The sequence below is a fragment of the Stegodyphus dumicola genome, chromosome 7 (genome assembly GCF_044657685.1).
Source record: "Stegodyphus dumicola isolate Sdum_Otavi_A_Nest chromosome 7, ASM4465768v1".
In the NCBI taxonomy this organism is placed as follows: Eukaryota; Metazoa; Arthropoda; class Arachnida; order Araneae; family Eresidae; genus Stegodyphus; species Stegodyphus dumicola.
Window position 1 is genome coordinate 164,494,747 of NC_140774.1, and position 22,348 is coordinate 164,517,094.

Here is a 22,348-nt window from a genome sequence, read left to right on the forward strand (position 1 = left end):
CCACTTTTTGTTTGATGGACATTGAAACATACTTTCGTTTTGTAGATCCTTTGAGAGCTCCAGCATTGGAAATTCTATTTGACATAATCGAAAGTTCAAGTTTACTTTTATAAAATTGCTCTTACAGTCTGCAAAAAATAATAAGCCGAATCCAACTCGAAGATTAAGGAACAACACAATCATCAACAATAACTGAAATAGATAATTAGATAATTTTAGCTTATACTGTCCGTTATACATAAAACGTGCACGCGAAAACGTATTTTGCGCTTGCGCACACGTATATGCGCAATCGTAAAGGTCTTACGCGTAAACGCCTATGTGCATGTGTCAACACGGCGCATGCGCAGAAAGTTTTTAGCTTTGAGGTCCGAATTAATGACTTTTGACTGTAGTTGTGAAAATAAAAGCTACACGAAAACTTGTATGTAACATTATGCAGTTATCTATGCTGTTTGATAAAATTTTTCAGAACTTTGTTACATTGACATGAATTATGTTAAAATTTTTATGTTAAAATACATAAAGCATATATTTTTATCACTGAAATATGATCACAAAATTTATAAAAAGAGATCTAGTTTTAATTCTTTAATAAATGAAATATGTAACAAAAAAAGAAAATGACACAATGTAAGAAATGTATTTGAGTGAAGACTGCAAAAAGTATAATTTATATTCAATACAATTATATTATCAATTTATATACATAAAAAATATATGTTCTAATATAAATAATAATAATAATACAGAAGTAAATACATAAGCAATTTTCTAATTTTAAATATATTCTCAAGAACATTTCCATACACATATTGCTTTGTTGCCTGCCAAAAACATATACATTAAATGTTTTGCATCATGAGATATTTGAAATCCAAATGCTTCACCAACAACAACATGCCATGGTGATCCATACTTCTGGTCTAAAGTTTCTTTGATAAATTTTGCAACCTTCTATAAATAGTTTGGGAGAGGAGGAAAAAAAAATTAACATTCGACTTTGATCATACAAAAATTTATTTTTGACATAAGAATATTGCACTTTGTAATAATAATATATATTTCATGGATATTTTACTATATATTTCATAATTTAGCTTTAATGCAAGAATTTTTTTTAAAGCAGACTAAATTCGGAATCTTGATAACATAGATTATGTTATTTCATATGTTTTGAACAATATGGTAAAATTAACAAATTAATTAATGCTATTATTTTTCACTTCAGGTACATTACTGTTAATCTCAACTTTACTGTATTAATGCAATAAAATTTGAAATATTTCCTCTTCTTAATAATACAATAAACATGCATAAAATACAACAATACTATACAATTATAAGAAAATTAAAAAAATAATTAATTTTTTAGTAAAATCAATTTATTACTTAACAATGACAATCCAACTTATATATTCTAGAATTCAAAGAGTTTTAAGAAAAATTAAGAATTTGCTTCTGTTATTTTATAAAATTCCTATCAAATTTATTTTACTGAAACATTTTGATAATCAAATTAAAAAAAGCTAATTAATAAAAAATGAAAATTACATGATCATTTTAAATTACTCATATTGTCATTCACAGATGGTTAAAATATGCTCATGTGATTTATGAATATGCAGTGAATACAGGCAATATTATCTGTTTATTAAAAGTTGAACTCCAGCACAGGATTTAATCTATTGCATCAGAGTTCTCACTCACCTGTCAAGTTTCAGAAATGAAAAATGGTCAGAGAAAAGAAGGTAAAACGAACTTTTTTCACTTATGTCAAGAAAAATCAAAACTTTTCTAAAAGTCTTGAAAGTTAAAAAAGAGAGGAGAGTATCTTTTCAGTTCTCTCATATAATAAATGTTTTAAGAGGTATATAACATAGAAAAGCTATTCTTCTTAAAAAAAAAAGCAAATATAGAGTTATTGTTATACTTTATTTATTTGCAGAAAATATTTTATCGAGTAATATTTGATACAATTTTATCAATCCATAGCTCTTATTTTCCATCATTTTTTCAGAAATGTTTCTATACTACTATCCCTTTCTTAAGAAATGTTAACTGTTCTTTAAAGATGAATAGCATAATTAAGTCATAAAGTGTATGGCTGTTATTATAATAAATAATTATATTTATTAAGTACTTTTTTCAGTCAAGTATAATTGAAAATTCTTCAGCTGTATCTTGAAATACAAGTTACTTACACATTATCCCACTCATTGTGAAAGTTGACAGAAATTCCACCAAAGTTGCACCAATCATTCTGAGCCACACTTCTATCTGCAACTCTTAAAATAAAACATTCACCAGTCTCTCTGCACAATAACCACTGCTTTAGAAGTTTTTGACCCGCTTCATTTTTGTGGCTCGTAAAAAGATTTTCACTAATTTTTACTATTTTGTCAGGCCCTCCAATTTTACTGGAAGCTATTTAGAACACTAGGAGTACAAACATCACACATGTGATTGTTCCAATCTATTACAGTACAAAGTCCGTAATCTGGACTCGTTGGGACTTTGGCGATTCCGGATTATAGATCATCAATTTAAATCTGGTAAGATGGCATGCAGAAAATATACAATTAAAAATATGAAACCATAATTTATGAAATAAGGAGCAATTATGATCTAAAGGGTATCAAATTTTACAAAAAAAAAAGCTTAATATTTATTTGTTTACTTTATTAAACATTTCTTTCAATGCGCAGATGCGTAAAGCATAGGCGGGTAATGAATGAGCATTCTTTATGCGCATGCGTAAAGCATACAAAAAAAAAAAAAAAAAGGAAAGTTTATGGCTTTGAGGTCCGGATTATAGATCATTCCGGATAATGGACATCCGGATTACAGACTTTGTACTGTACTAATTTTTCTGCCCTATCTAGTCATTCTTTTTCCCATTCAAAAAACATTAATTGTTTAGAACAGCTGTAAATAAACTATAATACAATCACAAATGTGATTCTATAGCTCTCAAACTTGTCCCTCCCCCCAAAAAAAGAATAAGAGGGACAAAAATATAGAAATAACAATTTACTTATATCCTTTTCATAAAAATAAAATATTCTTGAGAATTAATAGGGGTTACATCAAATGAAAACACAAATGTTATGAGTGTGCAAGTTACCCCTAGCTAGTGTAAAATTGAGCTGTTTGGCAACAGTTTCATGGTTGACAAAATAGCATGTAAGTACCAAAATACCAAATGAATAATATTTATTATGAATGATGTACAGTTGTAATTTAATTCCTTTTGCTAAATGAAATATTTATCTAGATTCTGATTTTTTAAGCCATTATGTAACTTTTGAATGATTTAGATACATATTTCCTATCTGTATTTCTTTCATTTGTTTCACAGTAATTAAATGATAAGAGCGAAATATGTATACTGTATTTTGTAGTAAACATATAAATTGCAATTATTGCATTATACTTTGCAGTAAAAATTATTCAGTTATTTATAGTTAATTTCATTATGAATTATTATGTTTGATCAGGGAAATAGTTCGTATTATCATAAAAATTTAGGGAAATAAATAGTTGAAACTCTGTTTACTCAGCTGATTCAGATTGAATATATGTATAAATTAAATAAGCATTTGACTTAAAATGAAGAACAATATGATCATTTGCATAAATAAGAAAATAAGTAAAATCTGAATGGTTAATATGTTGGACAAAATAAACAGATGTAATTTATTAATAAGTCTAAATTTACTCAAAATACTATTATCACAGACTGTTGGATTATTTTATCTATAACTTACTATTAATTTAATCAAAATTAAACCAATGTATCATTAATAGTATACACAGAGCACAGCATTTAGAAAATAACTCGGTTTATATGTTATATAAGTTTCCTTTTAAGGTTTTTAGTCGTTTTATGCCTAGTAAATTTGCAAGATTTTCCTCTTTAATATTGAGCAATTTTTATTTTTTTAATTTTTTCTTCCAAAAAGACTAACTGTAAAGTAGGTTAGCTTCCTCATTATCTTCATACCTTAGTTAAAATCAATTGAAATAAAATTGTGTTAAACTTCTTATACATGGTTGGAATTACTAATATTATAGAGGAATTGCCTTGCTTTGATTCCAATTTAATAATAAATTTAGATGCTTTAAGTTTATTCTACTATAGCAAAGGACAGGTTAAAATTTAAAAAAAAAAATTTTGTAGCCTATTTTTATGTTTCTTTTTGTATATATATATACATACATGTGTGATATCTCTGCAACTGCTGGATGCAATTTCCAATTACCTGGATATTACTATTTTGATGTCATTTTTTCTACAGATGAGGCTCTGTTTCGAATCTAAAGTTATGTTAGTACTTAAAACATGATTACGGTCATTAGTGATTCCTTATGCTGCATATAAAATAGTCTTGCATAACTTGAAAATATAAGTGTGCTATCTAGATAGCCCATGGCTGATCCTTTACTCCTTCCAGAAACAATGAATAAAAACATTACTAATCAACACACCATGATTTTATCAGCTTACTTGTAGACGATAAAATGATCTGCTCCTGTTTTCAACAAGATGGTGGTACTGCAAATACGGTCAATATTTTTATGCTGATGAGGATATTCCAGAACATGTCATTTCTGAAAACTTGAGGTCTAGCTCAAACTCATGACACACAGGCCTTCAAAGCAACGTTGCCGTGGATAAATTTCAATTATGTACTTGTAGCAAATAAGGAGCTTATAATTTTACAGAGATCTAGAGATATGGACTGAACTTACATGCACATCTTATATTGAAGGAGAGAAGAAAAAAAAAAAAAAAAAAAGATAGAGTAGGTTAGGGCTTTGCCTTTTTCACTGCATGCTTGTATAAGAGGCCACATGACTAAAACTGAATTTCCCATATTGGTGCAATCAGTAAATTTAGTTCTTCAGCTGACAGCTGGTGGAGCTTCCGTATTCAGTTTTGTCAGAGTTTTTTCTTTCTACTGATTTGGTACTTTCTTTGAGTCAATCACTAGCTGATTAACTAGGTGAATAGCTAAAAAGTTCACAATGCTACACAGATGGAGACAATTAATGCATATTTTATAAAAACTATTTATTTGCACTAGTTATTAGATGTATATCATATCAATACTATAGTTTGGAATAATGTTTGTGCATGATGTTTTAAAAGCCTTGGCTATTAAAAGTTCAGCTTGCTGAAATAAAGTTAATAAAAGAATTAAAGAACCCTGCTGTTTTCAAACGAGGTGTTACTCATAAACTAACGGTAATTGAGGAATTATTAGAAATAATTATTATGAATAGAAAATCTGGTGCGCAGAATATTTGTAAATGATATAGTATGTGATCTACCATTTTAGTTTAGTTATTTATTTCTCAGACTGCATTACTAAAATATTTTTTTAATTTGAATGTGTGATTAAATGGTGGGAAAATGAAATGATTAAAACAACTAATTTTAATCCTGCCATTTAAAATAAATAAACAACTAAAAGTGATAGACAGCAAACTACATCATTGCTGGATATTTTTTCTAAACTAAAAACAGAAACAAATAAATATAACTTAATTTGGGACAAAATGGTTGAATTTGTAAATGATGGTGCAGCTGATATATTGGTAAAAATATAAAGCAGTGGTAAAATTCAGAAATAATGTAAAAGAAGTAAAATTTCAGAGCATCTTTTGCACTATACTTTGCATTATTTAGTAAGCACTTTGCATTAAAAATTTGCAGATGGATATTGTGGAAACAGTAAACTTTGAGAATTTATGCAGTGCTTGAAGAAATTAAAAGTAAGTACAGAAAAATGATTTATTATAAGGAGGTAAGGTTATCAAATTGAAAAACTGTATTAAAGTAATATTTTGATTTAATAAATATAATCACAATTTTCATGACACAAAATAAATAAAACTGCCAATAAGCTACGTAGGATGGATAACAAATTTTCGTTTTTTTTCATATTTTACCAGCCATTTAAATCTTTTCAAGAAAGATGTACAAGAAAACAATAAACTGACCACTAACACACATGCTTGTATTAAATCTTTTTAATTACAACTATGTGAAACATAACTGTAATTAAAAATTATATATTTCCTACATTTTAAATCTCACTCTGTCATTTCAAATGAAAAATCTCAATATATATTATATATATGTGAGATAAAAAATTATATAAAGGATGAATTATAATTTAAATTAGCAATAGCCCCTTGATTCTTAATTTGGTATTCTTCCTCTCTATTCTAAAAATAGTAATATTTTTCTGCACTCCATAATTTTGAGACTAATCCATGTCATATCCTCTACTCTATACATAACGCTAATGATGAAAATGGAGTGTGAACTCAAACAGCCAATAATAAGTTTTAAATTATCCAATCAAATACATTGAGAAACAAAAACTAACTCCTTCTAAATTAAGATTTCATCGTGAACACAACTGCACTTCACCCTAGCTGGACTGCTGCCTAGCACTTTTATCTTACTGCAAAGCTATAAAAAATTTAAACATTTTTAAAATAGGCAAAAGTAGTGTGCCAAGTTGTTATAGGGTGTTAGTGAGCAGATTTTTGAAAAATGCAGAAAATTTGAAATCAATACACATAATTTTTTTTATAGATTTCAGAACTCCATACTATTGCAATAATAGGGACTTACTTATAGAGGCCATGGGAGAACTAAATATTCCAGAAACACTTGTCGCACTTGTGGCTTTGACTCATAAGAAAAACAAGATACAAATTCGTTTACAAGGTGACTTTACAGAACAATTTAAGGTCGAGAACGGAGTAAAACGGGGATGCATTGGCAAGGCCACTTGTTTAGTATTACATTTGAAAAGTTATTAGAAATTCTAGGATCAATACTAGAGGAAATGTTTTTAATACTACCATTCAATTACTGGCTTATGCAGACAATATTTGCATTGTTGCCCAAACTGTTCCTGCTCATAAACAGGCATTCATGGCACTGGAAAAAGTGCAAAAAGATTTAACCTATCTGTTAATGAAAATTAAACTAAGCATTAGCCTTGTTGATTTACCACTTAGTCATTCAGAAATTAGTAGTTAAAGATATGAAAATGCCTACAGTTTCAATTATCTGGGAGCAGAGATGAATTGTACAAATGAGATAACTTCTGAAAATAGAATTTTCCTGGCTTGAAGAGCTACTTAAAACCCAGCTTTCTCAAATTAAGAACTAAATTACTTCTTTACAAGAATCTTGAACGATCTGCCCTGACTTATGCATCAGAAGCTTGGGTGAGGAAGATTTGAGGAATTTTGAGAGATGGATTTTACATCACATACTTGGTGGGGTCCATGTGAATGGATCATGGAGAGAATTTAACTAAATTAAAGCTATATAAGATCTCTAGATAACCTGATGTAGTACAGTTCTTCAAACAACGTCACTTTAATGGGCTGATCATCTGGCCAGAAAGCATGAAGATTGGTGTTGTAGGAAAATCTTTCTCGCAAAGCCCATGGGAGCCAGATCTTAGGGTAGATGCCTAGTGAGATGGATTGATTGTGCTGAAAATGACCTAAACATTCTAAAGGAAACTAGAAAACAGTTGCCAAAAGCAGAGATGTCTGGAGAAGACTTCTGGAGAAGGCCAGAACCCACCCTGGGATGTCAAGTCAAGGAAGAAGAAGAAGATATGAAAGGTGTTCCCAAAATTCAAAGAACTGAGCTCTAGTTCAATTCCTAGAACAACACAACATTTCTACACAACGTTATTGGCCAGAGACAAATCCTGACATGTTTATGTAACTTTTCCATGGAGTACTGTTTAGTTCAATTCAGCTGTTTGCTGATACTGGTCATTTTTGTAGCACTGTTTTGTCAACCATAGAAAATGCAAAGATCAATTGTTCTTTGTAGAAGGAGGTGTTAAAACTTCAGAAGTTGTTCAACGATTATTCTATTCACACATTTTGCAGAACCTTTTTGAGTTGTTCTATTTGAGAGTTTAACCATGTCATAAATAAACAGATTGAGGAGACACCCAGAAATTTTTTTTGAAGACGGCTTAAATTAGTTTTTCACTGAGATAAATGTATTCAATTTAAATGGGGATCATACTGAAAAACCACACTGTAATACTGATGAAACTTGATGAAATAAAAAAATATATACCTAAATTCCTAGACCTTTGTAAGGTACCTCGTAAAATATATACTAGTTATCTCTACAGAATAGTAAAAATTTGATGTAATTAAAATAACAATTAAACGGTTTTTAGACTCAGATCAATATTCTTTTTCTGTATTATTTTAGTTAAGCTTTGTTGTGTTTGGCTAATCAAAATTTTATATGTACATTATACATATTAATACTAGGCCTGTGGAGTCGGAGTCGGAATCGGAGTTAGGCAGATTTCTGGGTAAAAGGAGTTGGAGTCGCTAAAAACACATCAACTCTGACTCCAGTTTATATTAGACAGTTTGAATTTGAAATGAAATTAAAGTGAATTGAAAAAAGATTTAAAGACAAACTCAATTATTATTTTTATTTATGGACTATATACATTAATAAATAGTTATTTTCTATTTTATTGACATATTAATAAATAAATATAAGGGAGGAGGATGGATGTGATATTTGCCATTATGATTAAACTGATTCCTGTAAGCAAGCAGCACTAGCAACAAGAACTCCCAAAGTTGATGCCATTCTTAGGAAGCGAGCAGGAAAAGGAGCAATTATTGATCAAGCAATGCAATGGGGAAGTACATATTTGATTACATAGAGATTGTTTGAATTAAGAACTTTTTTAGAAGATGTAGATAACCCTAACGTTTCACTAACGGAAAGACTGTGGAATGATCTTGCAGAATTGAAAACTTTTCTTTGTACACTGCATATAGCCAGAAAAAAGTTACAATCTGAAGGATCAGGATTATTATCAGGAGGTGAGAATGGAAGAATGAGACATTTGTTCTTTCTGGAGGGTTTATTGCAGAAGGAATCTTTTCTTCAATGAAGAAAAGAGAAACTAGTTTGCTAGACAATGAGATCTTGCTAGGTTCAACATATGTAGATCCAAAACACCGAATTTTGTTGGATGATGAACAAATTAAAAAGGCAAAGAAAGCCATCTGTGAACTTTCATTAAGAATGAAATTATTCTCAAAACAATTGGAGTATTCAAATCAGGATAGTCAAACTGAAGACATTGCAACTGAGTCTCTATCATCCTCTTCCAGTGATGAATTAGATTTTGAGAAATATTTGGATAATATTGAAAAGGCTTAGGCAAATCGAAAAATACAAACAAAACTTCTATACGGCATTTGAAGAAATAGAGAAATATGATTGCTCTCGCAAAACACTTCATTTAGAACTTATAAAAATCTATCCTGACAAGTTAAAAGAAGTAGCTCTAACAGTAACAGCTCTTCCTCCTTCTCAAGTCAGTGTGGAAAGACTCTTCTCAGCTCCAAGTTCAGCAAATTGGATCTATGGTCTTTATCAAAGATCTTGCCAAAGCTATACTGTTTCTTAGAAATTACTAATGTCAGTTTTTCTATTTCATAATAAATATTAATTAATATAAATAATTTTCTATGTCATCAATTTTTTTCTATAGCATCTATTACTTTTTTTATATTAAAAAAATAAGCTGCAATCCGTGTGTATAGGTATACATATATCTCAGGAAGTCGAAAACTTTAAAATTCCAGGAGTCTGTCATTTTCCTTACCGACTTCACAGCCCTGATTAATACAGCATCTATTATCTTTGATCTACAATTTTAATACTTTTATTCTCTCATAAAGAGAAAGCAAATTTTGATAAATTATGATAATGATTCATAATTTCTCAAATTTTAGGAAATAAATTATCACCTCATGATCTGCTCCAAATTTTTCAAAAGATGTAACACAAAGATCCATGGTATCACTTTTCATTTCTTCTGACATGTCTGACTCCTGTGAAATCAAATCATAAAGAAATGGAATTAATTCTCTAATTAATCTTCAATGATTATTTTAATTGTAATAGTTTATTGAGAAATATTCCTTAATGACAATCATCACCATGGGTCTTCTGTGGTTCTTTAAAAATATATATATATGCTTAAAACAAAAAGGAATTAAAATATTTAGAGAAATTTCATATAAGCATGCACTATTTCATTGTCATGTTTATTTATATTAGTATAAATTCACTTTATTTAACAAGTTTTATTTAAGATACAATAACACACCAAACAAATATTAATTTAGAAGTCAAACAACAAAAATCAGTGTTACATTTTCAAATTTTCACAGGACTAGTTTCAATGATTTTACCGAACCATCATCTTCAGCTGCAAAAGCGCAAATGAATGGGATAAAATATAATGATAAGATAAGAAAGCCTAAGACAGGAGATAAGCTACTGGCACCATCTGTTGATGAAACCAGAACTAAAACATAATTTCCTTAAAGGGTTGAAGGCAAAGATGGATTGGTATTACAGTCGTTAACTAGAACAGAAAGATTTTTTTTTTTTTTTTTTTTTTTTTTTTTTAATGTGACATGCCTCTAGAAAATCCAGTTCACCAATGGAAGATGTTTTATGAATAATTTTGGCAGCAGAAAAATTGAAAGTGTGGTTTTCGGACCAACAATGTTGGGCTACAGAAGATTTCTGCGTTTCCTTTTTTCTAACATATGCCTCATGTTCCTTGATGCAAAAATTTAAGGCTCTTTTAGTTTGGCCAATGTAAATTAAACCACACTGGCAAGGAATCCTGTAAATACTCCAGGAATTCACATCTGGAATGGGGTCCTTGAGTATGGAACTCGGAATTTTATTGATGGGAGAATAAATGACCCGAAAGTTAAATTTCTGCAAAATACAAGCAACTTTATAGCTAATTGATGGAAAGCAGGGAATGACAGCAGAATTTTTATAATCTCCTAAAACAAGAGTGTGTGTTTTGGTGTGTTGAGATGAGAATTTTTTAACTGCTTGATTAATAATGTTGGGTGAAAAGCCCCTGTCAATAGCTATTTCTTTTAAATAATTTAGTTCTTCATCAAGGGATAATTTGGAGGAGCAAACTTGAAGAGCACTGAAAACATAGGAATAAAATGAAGCTAACTTTTGTTTAGTCAGATGATATGATTTGAAGTGTGGTGGAAGGCAAACCGATGAAGGTTTACGGTAAGCCTTAGTACTGAAGTTGGATGTGTTACGTGTGACCAGAATATCGAGAAACGGAAGAGAATTGCAAGTCCCCAAGTTCAAAAGTGAACTGAATAGCAGGATCAATGGAATTCATTGTTGAAAGAACTTTATTTAAATCATCTTTATTATCTTCAAACAGGGTCAAAGTGTTGTCTACGTAGCGGAACTATACTGGGATGTTTAAAGTTTCAAAAAATTTTGATTCATAATAATGCATGCAGATATCAGACAGGATGGGACTGAGGGGGTTTCCCATGGCTAATCCCTCAGTTTGCTTGTAATATTTATTTTGGAAAAGAAAATGCATTTGTTTCAAACAGAGTTGAGTGAGAGAAATTAGCTCATCAATTTCGATGCAAAAGAAATGTAATTCACGTCTGGTTTCTAGACATCTTAATGCACTCTCCACTGGAACATTGGTGAATAACGATTTTACATCAAAAGAAACCATGAGTAAATTTCCAGGAGAAATGTTTTTAACCATTTTTACAAACTCTATTGAATTTTTTATGGTGTAAATGTTATTGTGTAATATAGTTTGGAAGATGACCATTTGCCGTATACTTATATATTCTGTATCACATCTGACTCTCAATGATACTTTTCTGTTAATGGTCTTTATTTATCCCTCCAATTTTGAGGTATCTATTTGATGCACAGTACATACAAATTGTAGAGAAGCTAGCTGGCATATCCTAAGATTTTGAATCTTGGTTTGAATCCTGGTAAAGGAATAAACTTTCACAAAAGTACAGTGTCTTTACAGCATAAGGGCACTTAAAATACTATTAATCTGGAAATCCTCTTGAGATAGAAGTTGCTCAGATTTGTCTTCTGGAAGATTCTCTTTCGAAATTGGGACAGAGATGGCCAAATTTATACTTTCACCTAAACAGTGTCCAAGGCCTAAGCCAATGATAAGGCAAAACCTTTTGGCCATAAGAAATTCCATACATCTAATTAAGTTATAGGATCAGAACATTAGAATTAAAAACAAAAAGTAAGAGCTATCTATTCAAATAAAGTACAGTCAAAAGTCGTTAATCCGGACTCATCGGGACTTCAATGATTCCGGATTATAGATCATAAGTTTAAATCTGGTAAGATGGCATGCAGAAATTATAAAATTAAAAATCTGAAACCGTAATTTATGAAATAAAGAACAATTATGATCTAAAGGGTATCAAAATTTACAAAAAAAAAAAAAAAAAAAAAAAAAAAAAAAAGCTTAATATTTATTTGTTTACTTTATTAAACATTTCTTTCAATGTAAGTTGTTTAAGTTGCTTTGTTTTATGTGATAATACTTTCTCTTTAATTCTATAAACAGACACAATTTCTTCTTCAGTTACAGAGTTCTGCTGTTCAAGTCCTATAATTGCTGTGTCGAGAATACCGACTAATATGTCAATCGAAATTTTTTCGTTTTCAATAACCTCCGTGTCACTTTCTTCACTATTGGAAGCGAATTACAATGACGAGGAATTTGATTTAAATCATATCAAAGACGGAGTACATCAAGATGAAATACTACATTTAGTAAGGAATTATAAGCCAAATAAAATAAAAACATCTGCCCTGAAGATAAAATTAGTGCTGACAGATCAACTTCCAATTCATTGCGCGCCGCGGCGTTCCCCCCTTCCCCAGGGCAGCGTGAAATTGATAAACAGATTTCGGAATGGTTAGAGAAATGAAGGATACGCCTTTATCCATATTTTGCAGCAATTCCACTTTTTGTTTAATGGACTTTGAAACATACTTTCGCTTTGTAGATCCTTTACATGTTAGTAAATATATATTGGAAATTCTTTTTGACATAATCGAAAGTTCAAGCTTACTTTTTATAAATTTGCTCTCTAACAGTCTGCAAAAAATAATAAGCCGAATCCAATTCAAAGATTAAGGAACAATGCAATCTGCAACATTAACTGAATTAGATAATTTTAGCTTAGCTTATACCGTCCGTTATACATTAAATGCGCATGCGTAAACGTATTATGCGCATGCGCACACGCATATTCGCAGCCGTAAAGGTCTTACGCGCATGCGTCGCGCAGAAAGTTTGTAGCTTAATAATTAATTACCGAATTAACGACTTTTGACTGTATATGAATTAATCATGATTAAGAACAACAGAGTACTATTATCAACCAAGGCCTTTGGCATCTTATTCATAAACAAAAGTATGACTACCCACCTCTTCTTACTTTTGAAGGCAAAGATCCCATATGTGAAATCAAAGGGCCACCTGCCACTCTTTCTCTACCATTAATCTCTCAAAGGGGCTTTTAGCTCAACAGTATTTTAAATGTTAACATGTCACAAAAACTATATATTTATAAATATGTATGCATCATTTGGAATTCCAATCCTGGCAAGAGTACAGTAATTGTCACCACTAGCCACTACACCAATCAGGGCAGCTTATTTTTCTCTCTTCGAGGCCACATTTATAATATTAGAACTTCACATAAATGTTGTATTTATAGTATTAGAAGTTTATATAAATTTTATATTGATAGAATGCAAGCAGTATGAAACTGACTACTGCTTTGATGTGCATCAACTTCTCTGAAGTGCACACATAGATTACATAGTATTTCATTTGATATGCTTTTTGCATATTGTGGCATGTTTTTTATATTGTAGGAAATGTAAATGTGATGCTTACATTGTTAAATGATATATTACATGCTTTAGTCTTGTTTTGTTTTTTCAACGCCTGAACATTAGGTAGTTAAGCATTTATTGGAAATGGCCAAAATCATCAGCTATTTAGTCATTTGTTCACTGATGATATTGCTTAGGAGACAACCAATATTACAAACATAAGAAAGTGAAGACAGCTAAAATAATTTATGCCTCTTTTTAGGTTCAAATCCAAACCTAACAATATGGTAACCAGCATCACTAACCACCCTTGGTACGGGAGTAATATGCTGTTGCATCGTAAAAATCATAATGTTTTCCATGCAAGTAAAATCGGCTCCTTCTTAAAATATCATCTGTTGCTAATCAAAGCTACTGCATGGCTGCCATAACTAGGTTAAAACAGGTCAATGTCTACATAGGAGTGCAGTGCCAAGCTGCTCTGTGATGCTGAGAATTCTGCAATTCTCCGACTTTTTTATGGTGTAAATGTTAATGTGTAGTAGAACAGATTACTATAAACAGCAGAAGACCAGGAAAAATGAAAATTACGTATTTTATTATGGATGTTTTGTTTTCAATTTAGTTAATTCATTGCTATTTTATACATTTTTGGTGTTTTATTATCAATGTTATTTAATGTAATTTTCAGTTTTCCATTATAGATGTTTTTTACTTTTTTAATTTAATTTATTGTCATTTTTTATGTAATTTCATTACTTCGTTATGGATATTTCTTGCATTTTTAATTTTGTTTATTTACTGCGCTTTTGTGCAATTTTCAGTGTGCCTCCCATTTCTTTTAATTGGCTACTGTTTTTCATTTATTAGGTTGTCAATTTTGCAGGCTGGTTGGGCAGATAATGTGACAGTTGCAAACTTTGTTTAATCACTCAGTAACTTGGCTCTGATACTTCCTGATTAGTATAGAAAACTAGTGTGCTGGAATCCCTATGATAACTACTCACAGAAATGAAATGTAAATGAAAAATAAACAGATTAGTATGCAACCCCTAAGCTCGTAGGGTCTTCCAGCAAATGTGCTAATGGCCTATGCTTTAAGACAACACTGACTTGGTCCAGCAAAGGCAGTGAGCATAGATTTGAACTCTGAAGTAGACATGAAAGTTTGTAATATACAATGCTTTAGTAGCATAGCAGGACTTATAATAGAGTTTAAAGTCTCTTCAAAAGACTTATGCTAGAAGAAAAGTAGGCTATCTTTGGATCTTTCACTTGGGATATTCTCCATCAAAAAATGAGACAGCTGGGAAATCGGAGGGTCATAAGTCCACAAGGCCTTGGCTAGCAACTATTAGCCATAATGGATTTATAGGCCTAAATCAAAATCCTTTCACATAAAAGGGATGAATCATAACAATATAATGTGGCTTTTAAAATACAGTACTTCTGTAACATTTCAGGCAACATTCTTACTATTTTTAATGCTAATAGAGACAGCTTCAAATTCAGAATTATGGAATATTATATGATAAAAGCGAGTTTTTAAAACTTACTTTAAGCAATGGATAATTGAAGATAATTTTTTTATTATTTGAAGTTTCTTTTTCTTTTGCTGCTTCATTCATGACATCAAGGCACTAGCAACAATCAAATATTAACATTATTATAGAAAGAAGACAAAATAACATAATACTGAAAAACTTAAAATACAGTAAACCCTTTTAAAACATGAACTTGCTTAAGGCAAAAACTCGGTTAATGTGAACACAATTTTGGCCCCAGCAGCAATGCATATGAAAGTAAGGATAGATTGTATAGTAAGTTTTCTTGGTTAACATAAATTACAGTCTTTTCTTATAGTCTGTAGCATCATTAGATTTTATCATTTAACATGAACTTTCAAAGTTTTTCATATTTTTTCCATGCTGTTTCTCTGCTAGCGATGTGTTCAGAAATATTAACCAGCATGATTAGCTTTGCTCAATAATCACAATCAGCACATTGACAGTGTGCTTCAATTAAGAAATACAATTCTGTGCTCAGATGTGCTTTGATGTACACTGCACAAAAAAAAAGGGAGACACAGTTCTATACAGTCAAAAGTCGTTAATCCGGACTCGTCGGGACTTCGGCGATTCCGGATTATCGATTTTTTCGGATTATAGATCATCAGTTTAAATCTCGTAAGATGGCATGCAGAAATTCTAAAATTAAAAATATGAAACCGTAATTTATGAAATAAAGAACAATTATGATCTAAAGGGTATCAAAATTTGCAAAAAGAAAAAGCTTAATATTTATTTGTTTACTTTATTAAACATTCCTTTCAATGTAAGTTGTTTAAGTTTTGCTTCGTTTCATGTGATAATACTTTCTCTTTAATTCTATTAAACAGACATAATTTCTTGTTCAGTTACAAAGTTCCGCCGTTCAAGTCCTATAATTGCTGTGTCAAGAACACCGACTAATTTGTCAATCGAAATTTTTTTGTTTTCAATAACCTCTGTCACGTTTCTTCGCTATCGGAAGCGAATTATAATGACGAGGAACTTGTTTTAAATCATATCAAAGACGGAGCATATCGAGATGAAATACTACATTTAGTAAGGAATTATAAGCCAAATAAAATAAAAACATCTGCGCTGAAGATAAGGATAGTGCTGACAAATCAACTTCCAATTCATTACGCGCCCGCCGCCGAGCAGCGTGAAATTGATAAACAGATTTCGGATTTCAAAACATACTTTCGCTTTAGATCCTTTACATATTAACAAATATATATCGGAATTTCTATTTGATATAATCGAAAGTTTAAGCTTACCTTTATAAAATTGCTCTTACAGTCTGCAAAAAATAATAAGCCGGATGCAATTCGAAAATTAAGGAACAACGTAATCATCAACATTAACTGAAATAGATAATTAGATAATTTTAGCTTATACGTCCATTATACATAAAATGCGCACGCTAAAACGTATTCTGCACTTGCGCACACTCATATGCGCAGTCGTAAAAGGTCTTACGCGCACGTGTGAACGCCTCTGCGCATGTGTCAACGCGGCGCATGAGCAGAAAGTTTTTAGTTTTGATGTCCGGATTATAGATCATTCCGAATTAACGACTTTTGACTGTATTTCCTTTCCGTTCTACTGGGCCAATATTGATGAAATTCAAATTGCATTTTTCATGTCTTAAAAGTGCGACTTGGGATATGTATTAGATTTATATATAGCATTGTTCTAATTTAGGTATTCTGACACAAAATTGGACTTTTTCTGAAATAACATACCAATTTTTTTCCATATTTCAATCCTACAACTCAAATTATGCTAAACTACCATGTTTTGTAAAAAATCCCACGAGTAATTTTTAAAAATTTAGCTCTCAAAATTTTATCTTCTCAATGTTAATTGAATTTGGTACATATTTATTAATATCTCATTTTTTATTAAACTATTTGACTATTCCTTTCATATTTCGAAATTTAGGTTCATTTCAAATAAAATTTGCTCATATTTTATGATTTATTTTTAAAATTTGTATTGCTAAATAAATAAATTTTTTAAAAAATATTTTCAATTATAATCTACAAAATTTTTACCATCAACTTAAAGTAGATGTATTTCTAAGCATACCTGCAAAAAATTATGAGTTCTTTATTCAAAATTTCCGAAGACATATGTGAATTTTCATATTGGCACGTTTTGAAATTTGGCATATTTGTTGAAAGTCATAATAACATCAAATGTGGTTTAGGCACTTTGTTAAAGTAGGATTTGAAAGTAGGAACAATGTGACTTTCTTTCCGCAAAGGGAAAGGAATTAGGTTGCCATATATTAAGAAGTTTGCCAAATGAATTATTCTTGGCGCAAACTGGGAAAAAATGCTGCAAGATAAATTTTTTAATTTCTCCACAAATTTCACATCAAATTTTACAAAATTTAATATTTAGGCATGATGTGAGTCTTAGAATCGAAATACTGAAACAAACTGGCATGTCATTTCGGAAAAAGTTCGATTTTGTGCCAAAATACCTATATTAGAACAATACTATACATAAATTGAATATATATTCGAAGTCACACTTTCGAGACATGAAAAACGCAAGTTGAATTTCGTCAATCGGTTCAGTAGAATGGGAGATATAGGAGATATAGAAGTGCCCCTTTTTTGTGTGTGCAGTGTACATATGTGCAGATGTGCTTTGATGTCTTTAAACATTAGATAGTATGACTAATGTTAAATCTTGAATAATTCTAAATTAATCAGGTAAAATTATTTACCATGTTCTTTCAATGTTTACCAGGACAAGTTAGTATCTTGTCTTCTTCCTATAACTAAGTAGGACACGGCACACAAAATGAATAATTCCAATTCAAATTCAAATGAATTTAATTTACAAGTAAAATATTTACATAGATAGTAGTTTAGTTACATATGAATTTTTGGCATGTACCAGCATGACTTTTATTCTCCGAAAGTTCTAGTGATACTCTTCAGCACACTCTGACCGCTTTCTGAATGTAACAACTAATGCTAAATTAAGCAAGTAAAGAAAAGCAGTACGCCAGTGATTCATGGCCGGAAAATTAAGGCAGTAAGAGAGTGATTCATATCCCAGAAGAAGATGGTATAGATATGAAAATAAAACTAAAATCCCTAAAGAAAGCAGACATTGGTATACTGAAGAAAAGTACAATTGTTGTAAGGTATGGAACTGCCAAATCTAAAATTATGCACAATACTTGAAAAAAATTATTAAGGCTACTGCCCATTGGGTTCCGGGAAAATTTAAATGACTTTGTAGTGCTAAGTAAGAAGATGTTGAATCTTTCCTTCAAGGATGGTTCAGTCATATGCATGCTTTGAATGTATCTCTAAGTGGACCTATAATTCAGTCGAAACAAACAAGATTGCTAAAAAAATTCAGATACTAGACATTTAGACATCGTTGCTCTGCTGGTTGGCTGTACCGCTTCCAGAAGGGACACTCAATTCCATCATTAGTGATCTGTGGTGAAGCAAATAAAATTGATGAAGCAGGTACAAACAACTGGTCGCATGAATCCGACTAAGCGAGAGAAAAGTATGTCTTGTGTAATATCTATAATATGGATGAAACTGGACTTTTATATAATCTTTTCTCAAGTCATACCTTTGAAATGAAAGGTGACAAGTGCCATGGTGGAACATACAGTGCATAAAATTTAACTGTTGTCCGTATGTACAATGCAGATGCATAAACATCCCCCCCTCTCCTAATTTCTCTATTGCTCTTTATAATCTCTCAGTCCCTAATTCTCATTTTTCTACCAGCTCTAAATTTTTGGTAATTAAGGTAATACGATAACTGGCTAATGTGACTGATAACACTGATGACAAAAGTCACAATAAATAAGAAAAAATCTTGATTAGTTAAAATTTCCATCATGTTATTTTAATTTCTGGAAAATCATTTATTAATTCCCCAGACATCCTCCACTTTCTCAGCCATCTGAATACCACTCTCTTAGCTCAGAAAGTGAGCAGCATTTGTAAAGTGATCAGTGATATGTGTTAAATCTGTTCATTTTCCAAGCACATCATGTTCTCTCAGGGGATTTTCTCATGGAATCTGTGCATAGCAGTAACATGGAAGATAACTGACTATTTTATATGTGTCACTTGGACAAGAATTACACTAATAATGTGAAAGAGAACCGAAAAATGATATGCAGCATAAATATGCAATAGTATTGCTTTTACTCTGGGCTGGATTTTAGACAAAATGAAAATGTTAATAATACAGTAATTTTTCAAATTATAATTAAATTGAAATGTTATTTCATTCAGGAAAGCTAATTAAACATTATTATGAAGTGCTTACATTTACCAGTTTTACAAATATGAAATAGCAGTAAGGATTTTTGTCAAGAACTGAAGAAAAACCATACATGATACAAATGCAAGCTACATTGAACACACGAGATCTGAATACTGAACACAACAAGCATTATTTTAGAGCCAACGAATACATATTTAATTTATAATCATCACTGATAATCTTTGCGTGTAGTGCTGCCAAACTCACTTGAACAGTGCAGAAAATTATTTATGCCATATGCTCATTAACAGGTTAATAAAAAGATCCATGGGAAGAGTATCAAACAGAAAGGTTTCTATGACAACCACTCTCTTAGCTCAGAAAGTGAGCAGCATTTGTAAAATGATCAGTGATATGTGACATTTTGCAAGCACATCATGTTTTCTCAGGGGATTTTCTCATAGAAAGCAAAGTTATCTGCATTTTCTATAAATCTTAGCATAATTTATAAGAATAGGAAAAGATAAACGGATAGGAGAATGTATGTCACATTCTTTTTGGATTTGTTATTTTGAAGTACACTGGATTGATGAATATGTTATTACGCAGTTAGGCTAATTGTTATAAACAATTTTGGTTGATTATCAATTTTTAATTAGAAAAAGCTTATATTTCTAGATGACTATGTAGTCAAGAAGCTCATTCAGAACTCGGGAGGACTGTCCATGGAGGTAGGCATACCTACCTAGCCGCTTGACCTCTGTCTCTCTCGTGAGAAAATAATGCATTATCTGCAAAAGTTTCTATGAAAAATGGAAAATTTTCAAAGGAGTATAAATGCAGTCATTTCTATGGTTTTTAGTTAAACACAACTGCAGTTATGATAAGAAATTTGAACACATTGTTCATCATGATGCAAATTTACATTAAATAAATAATATTATATCAAAAATTTATTTTATATTATTTATAATTTAACATCGAAAAGCCAATGGGCATAAAATGTATGCACATATAAGAATTTGTATATGCATACTCGTATGTATTTGCATATGTATATTTGTATAGCGAATTTCTCGTGTCTAGAAACAAATTTCCCCATTGAAAATAAAGGAAATCCAGTGAATCTGTTCCACACCCCCAAAAATCTCCTTGCCACCTCATATTCAGTCAACGTACCTTCAGTTTTTCGGAGAAGGTCCAAATACAGATTCTTAGCCTTAGTGCAAATGATAGCTTCCGACACCAAATCATCTTTCAACTGCTTCTCGTTAATCCGCACAACAGCTTCTCAACATCATCTAGGAGTTTTAGATGGTGTTTGGAAATAATGGTAATTCCTTTGGCCACATCAAGTTTCTTAATTTTTTTCCTTTTACTTCAGAATAGTGCAGATTCTTTACAGTAATCTCCTTGGGAGGCATCGTGAAATAATTATTTTCACGTTAAATGTAAAAAACAATTAACTCACTAGCACACAGACATGTAGATCAAAGAACACTGAGTGATTTGACAAGGGTATTCCCCATGTTGAGCCAGATCGGGAAACATGCCAGGTTTATCAACAGCCTGGCTCATTGCTCGAGTCAATGCTCATACTTAGAGATGAATTTTTCACTCTTACTTTGTACTCGTATCTCGAATTTCTTGTATATACAGTTGCTCATAACTCGAGGTTCCACTGTATTTGAAATAACACTACTTAATATTAATTTAGAAGTCAAACAACAGAAATCAGCATTATATTTGCAAATTTGCACAGGGCTAGTTTCAATAGTTTTACTGAACCATTAAAACTAGTCCTGTGAAAATTTGCAAATATAACGTTGATTTTCGTTGTTTGACTTCTAAATTTATATTTGTTGGACGATTACTAATGTTAAAATTATACATTCAAGTTAAAGATCACATGCATTTCCACCTAAAATAAATAAATAAGAACATACCTACTATTTGAACTTATGTATTTATTTCAATGGCTAAAGAGTGGTATATTTATTTTAAGGATTAAATTCAGTTATTTTAAAAGTGAAAATGCCATGAAATACTTATCAACATCTTAAAATGCATATATACACATATATGTAAGTTATATATATTACATACACATCTTAATTACTCTAAAAATAAGAAGAGTGAAACATTATGATCAATAGTAGGAAAATATCTATAGTAATATACTTTATATTCTACGCTCTTTATTTGCATGTATCTGTATTATATTAAGTGAAGAATGCACGCCATTTCAGTATAATTTTTAAGAATAGTTTTGACTTTTAATAATGAATATGCTGGATAAATTTAAGGAAAACGCGCCATGCAATTACACTAAACAACTACTTCACATCGTAGTACTTTTGTTTACGGTATTTTTAATTCGATTTTATTTACTAAAAGTTATTGCCAGATCTTTTAGTTAAACTTGTCTTTTTTTTTTTTTTCCTTTTTTTTTGTCTTACAAGATATTTAACAAAAGTATGACACAATCGTCATTAAAAAACAGTGCACAATTCTCTAATTGGTTTGCTATTGACCTACTACAGCTCAATCTTGGATTTACTACAGAACTGCTTACGGAAGGTCTACATAAACTATGCAAGACGATCGGCTGCTGACTGTGGACGTCGGATGCGTAGACACGAGCATCACCGGTGACGTAATCGAAAATTAAAAGTCTCGACCTTTCTCGAATGTATGATAGAGATTTCGTTTCGGGTTTCGTCAGACAAGCGATTGGATAAAAACCCGC

General features: G+C 30.9%; 2 protein-coding genes across 4 annotated transcripts in view; both read right to left on the bottom strand.

The window, feature by feature from the left end:
* Positions 1-651: 651 nt before the first annotated feature.
* Positions 652-21,982, bottom strand: LOC146996577 (dynein axonemal light chain 4). Of its 3 annotated transcripts, none has more exons than XM_035357277.2 (4): positions 21,781-21,982; positions 15,349-15,432; positions 9,850-9,933; positions 652-957 (listed from the first exon to the last, which is right to left on the bottom strand). In XM_035357277.2, the coding sequence occupies exons 1-4, from the start codon at positions 21,805-21,807 to the stop codon at positions 793-795; spliced, it is 360 nt and encodes a 119-aa protein (XP_035213168.1). In that variant the 5' UTR covers positions 21,808-21,982; the 3' UTR covers positions 652-792. The 3 variants fall into 3 exon arrangements, with proteins under 3 accessions (XP_035213168.1, XP_085677168.1, XP_085677170.1); XM_085821042.1 differs by lacking the exon at positions 21,781-21,982 and adding an exon at positions 16,617-16,784; XM_085821044.1 differs by lacking the exons at positions 15,349-15,432; positions 21,781-21,982 and adding an exon at positions 16,617-16,907.
* Positions 9,878-22,348, bottom strand: part of LOC118187091 (abasic site processing protein HMCES) — a 56,389-nt gene continuing 43,918 nt past the window's right edge. Inside the window, exons 8-9 of the transcript XR_015042240.1 lie at positions 15,349-15,432; positions 9,878-9,933 (exon numbers count right to left, since the gene is read on the bottom strand). The gene's annotated coding sequence lies outside the window, so the exon portion shown is untranslated. The remainder of the gene's footprint in view (positions 9,934-15,348; positions 15,433-22,348) is intronic.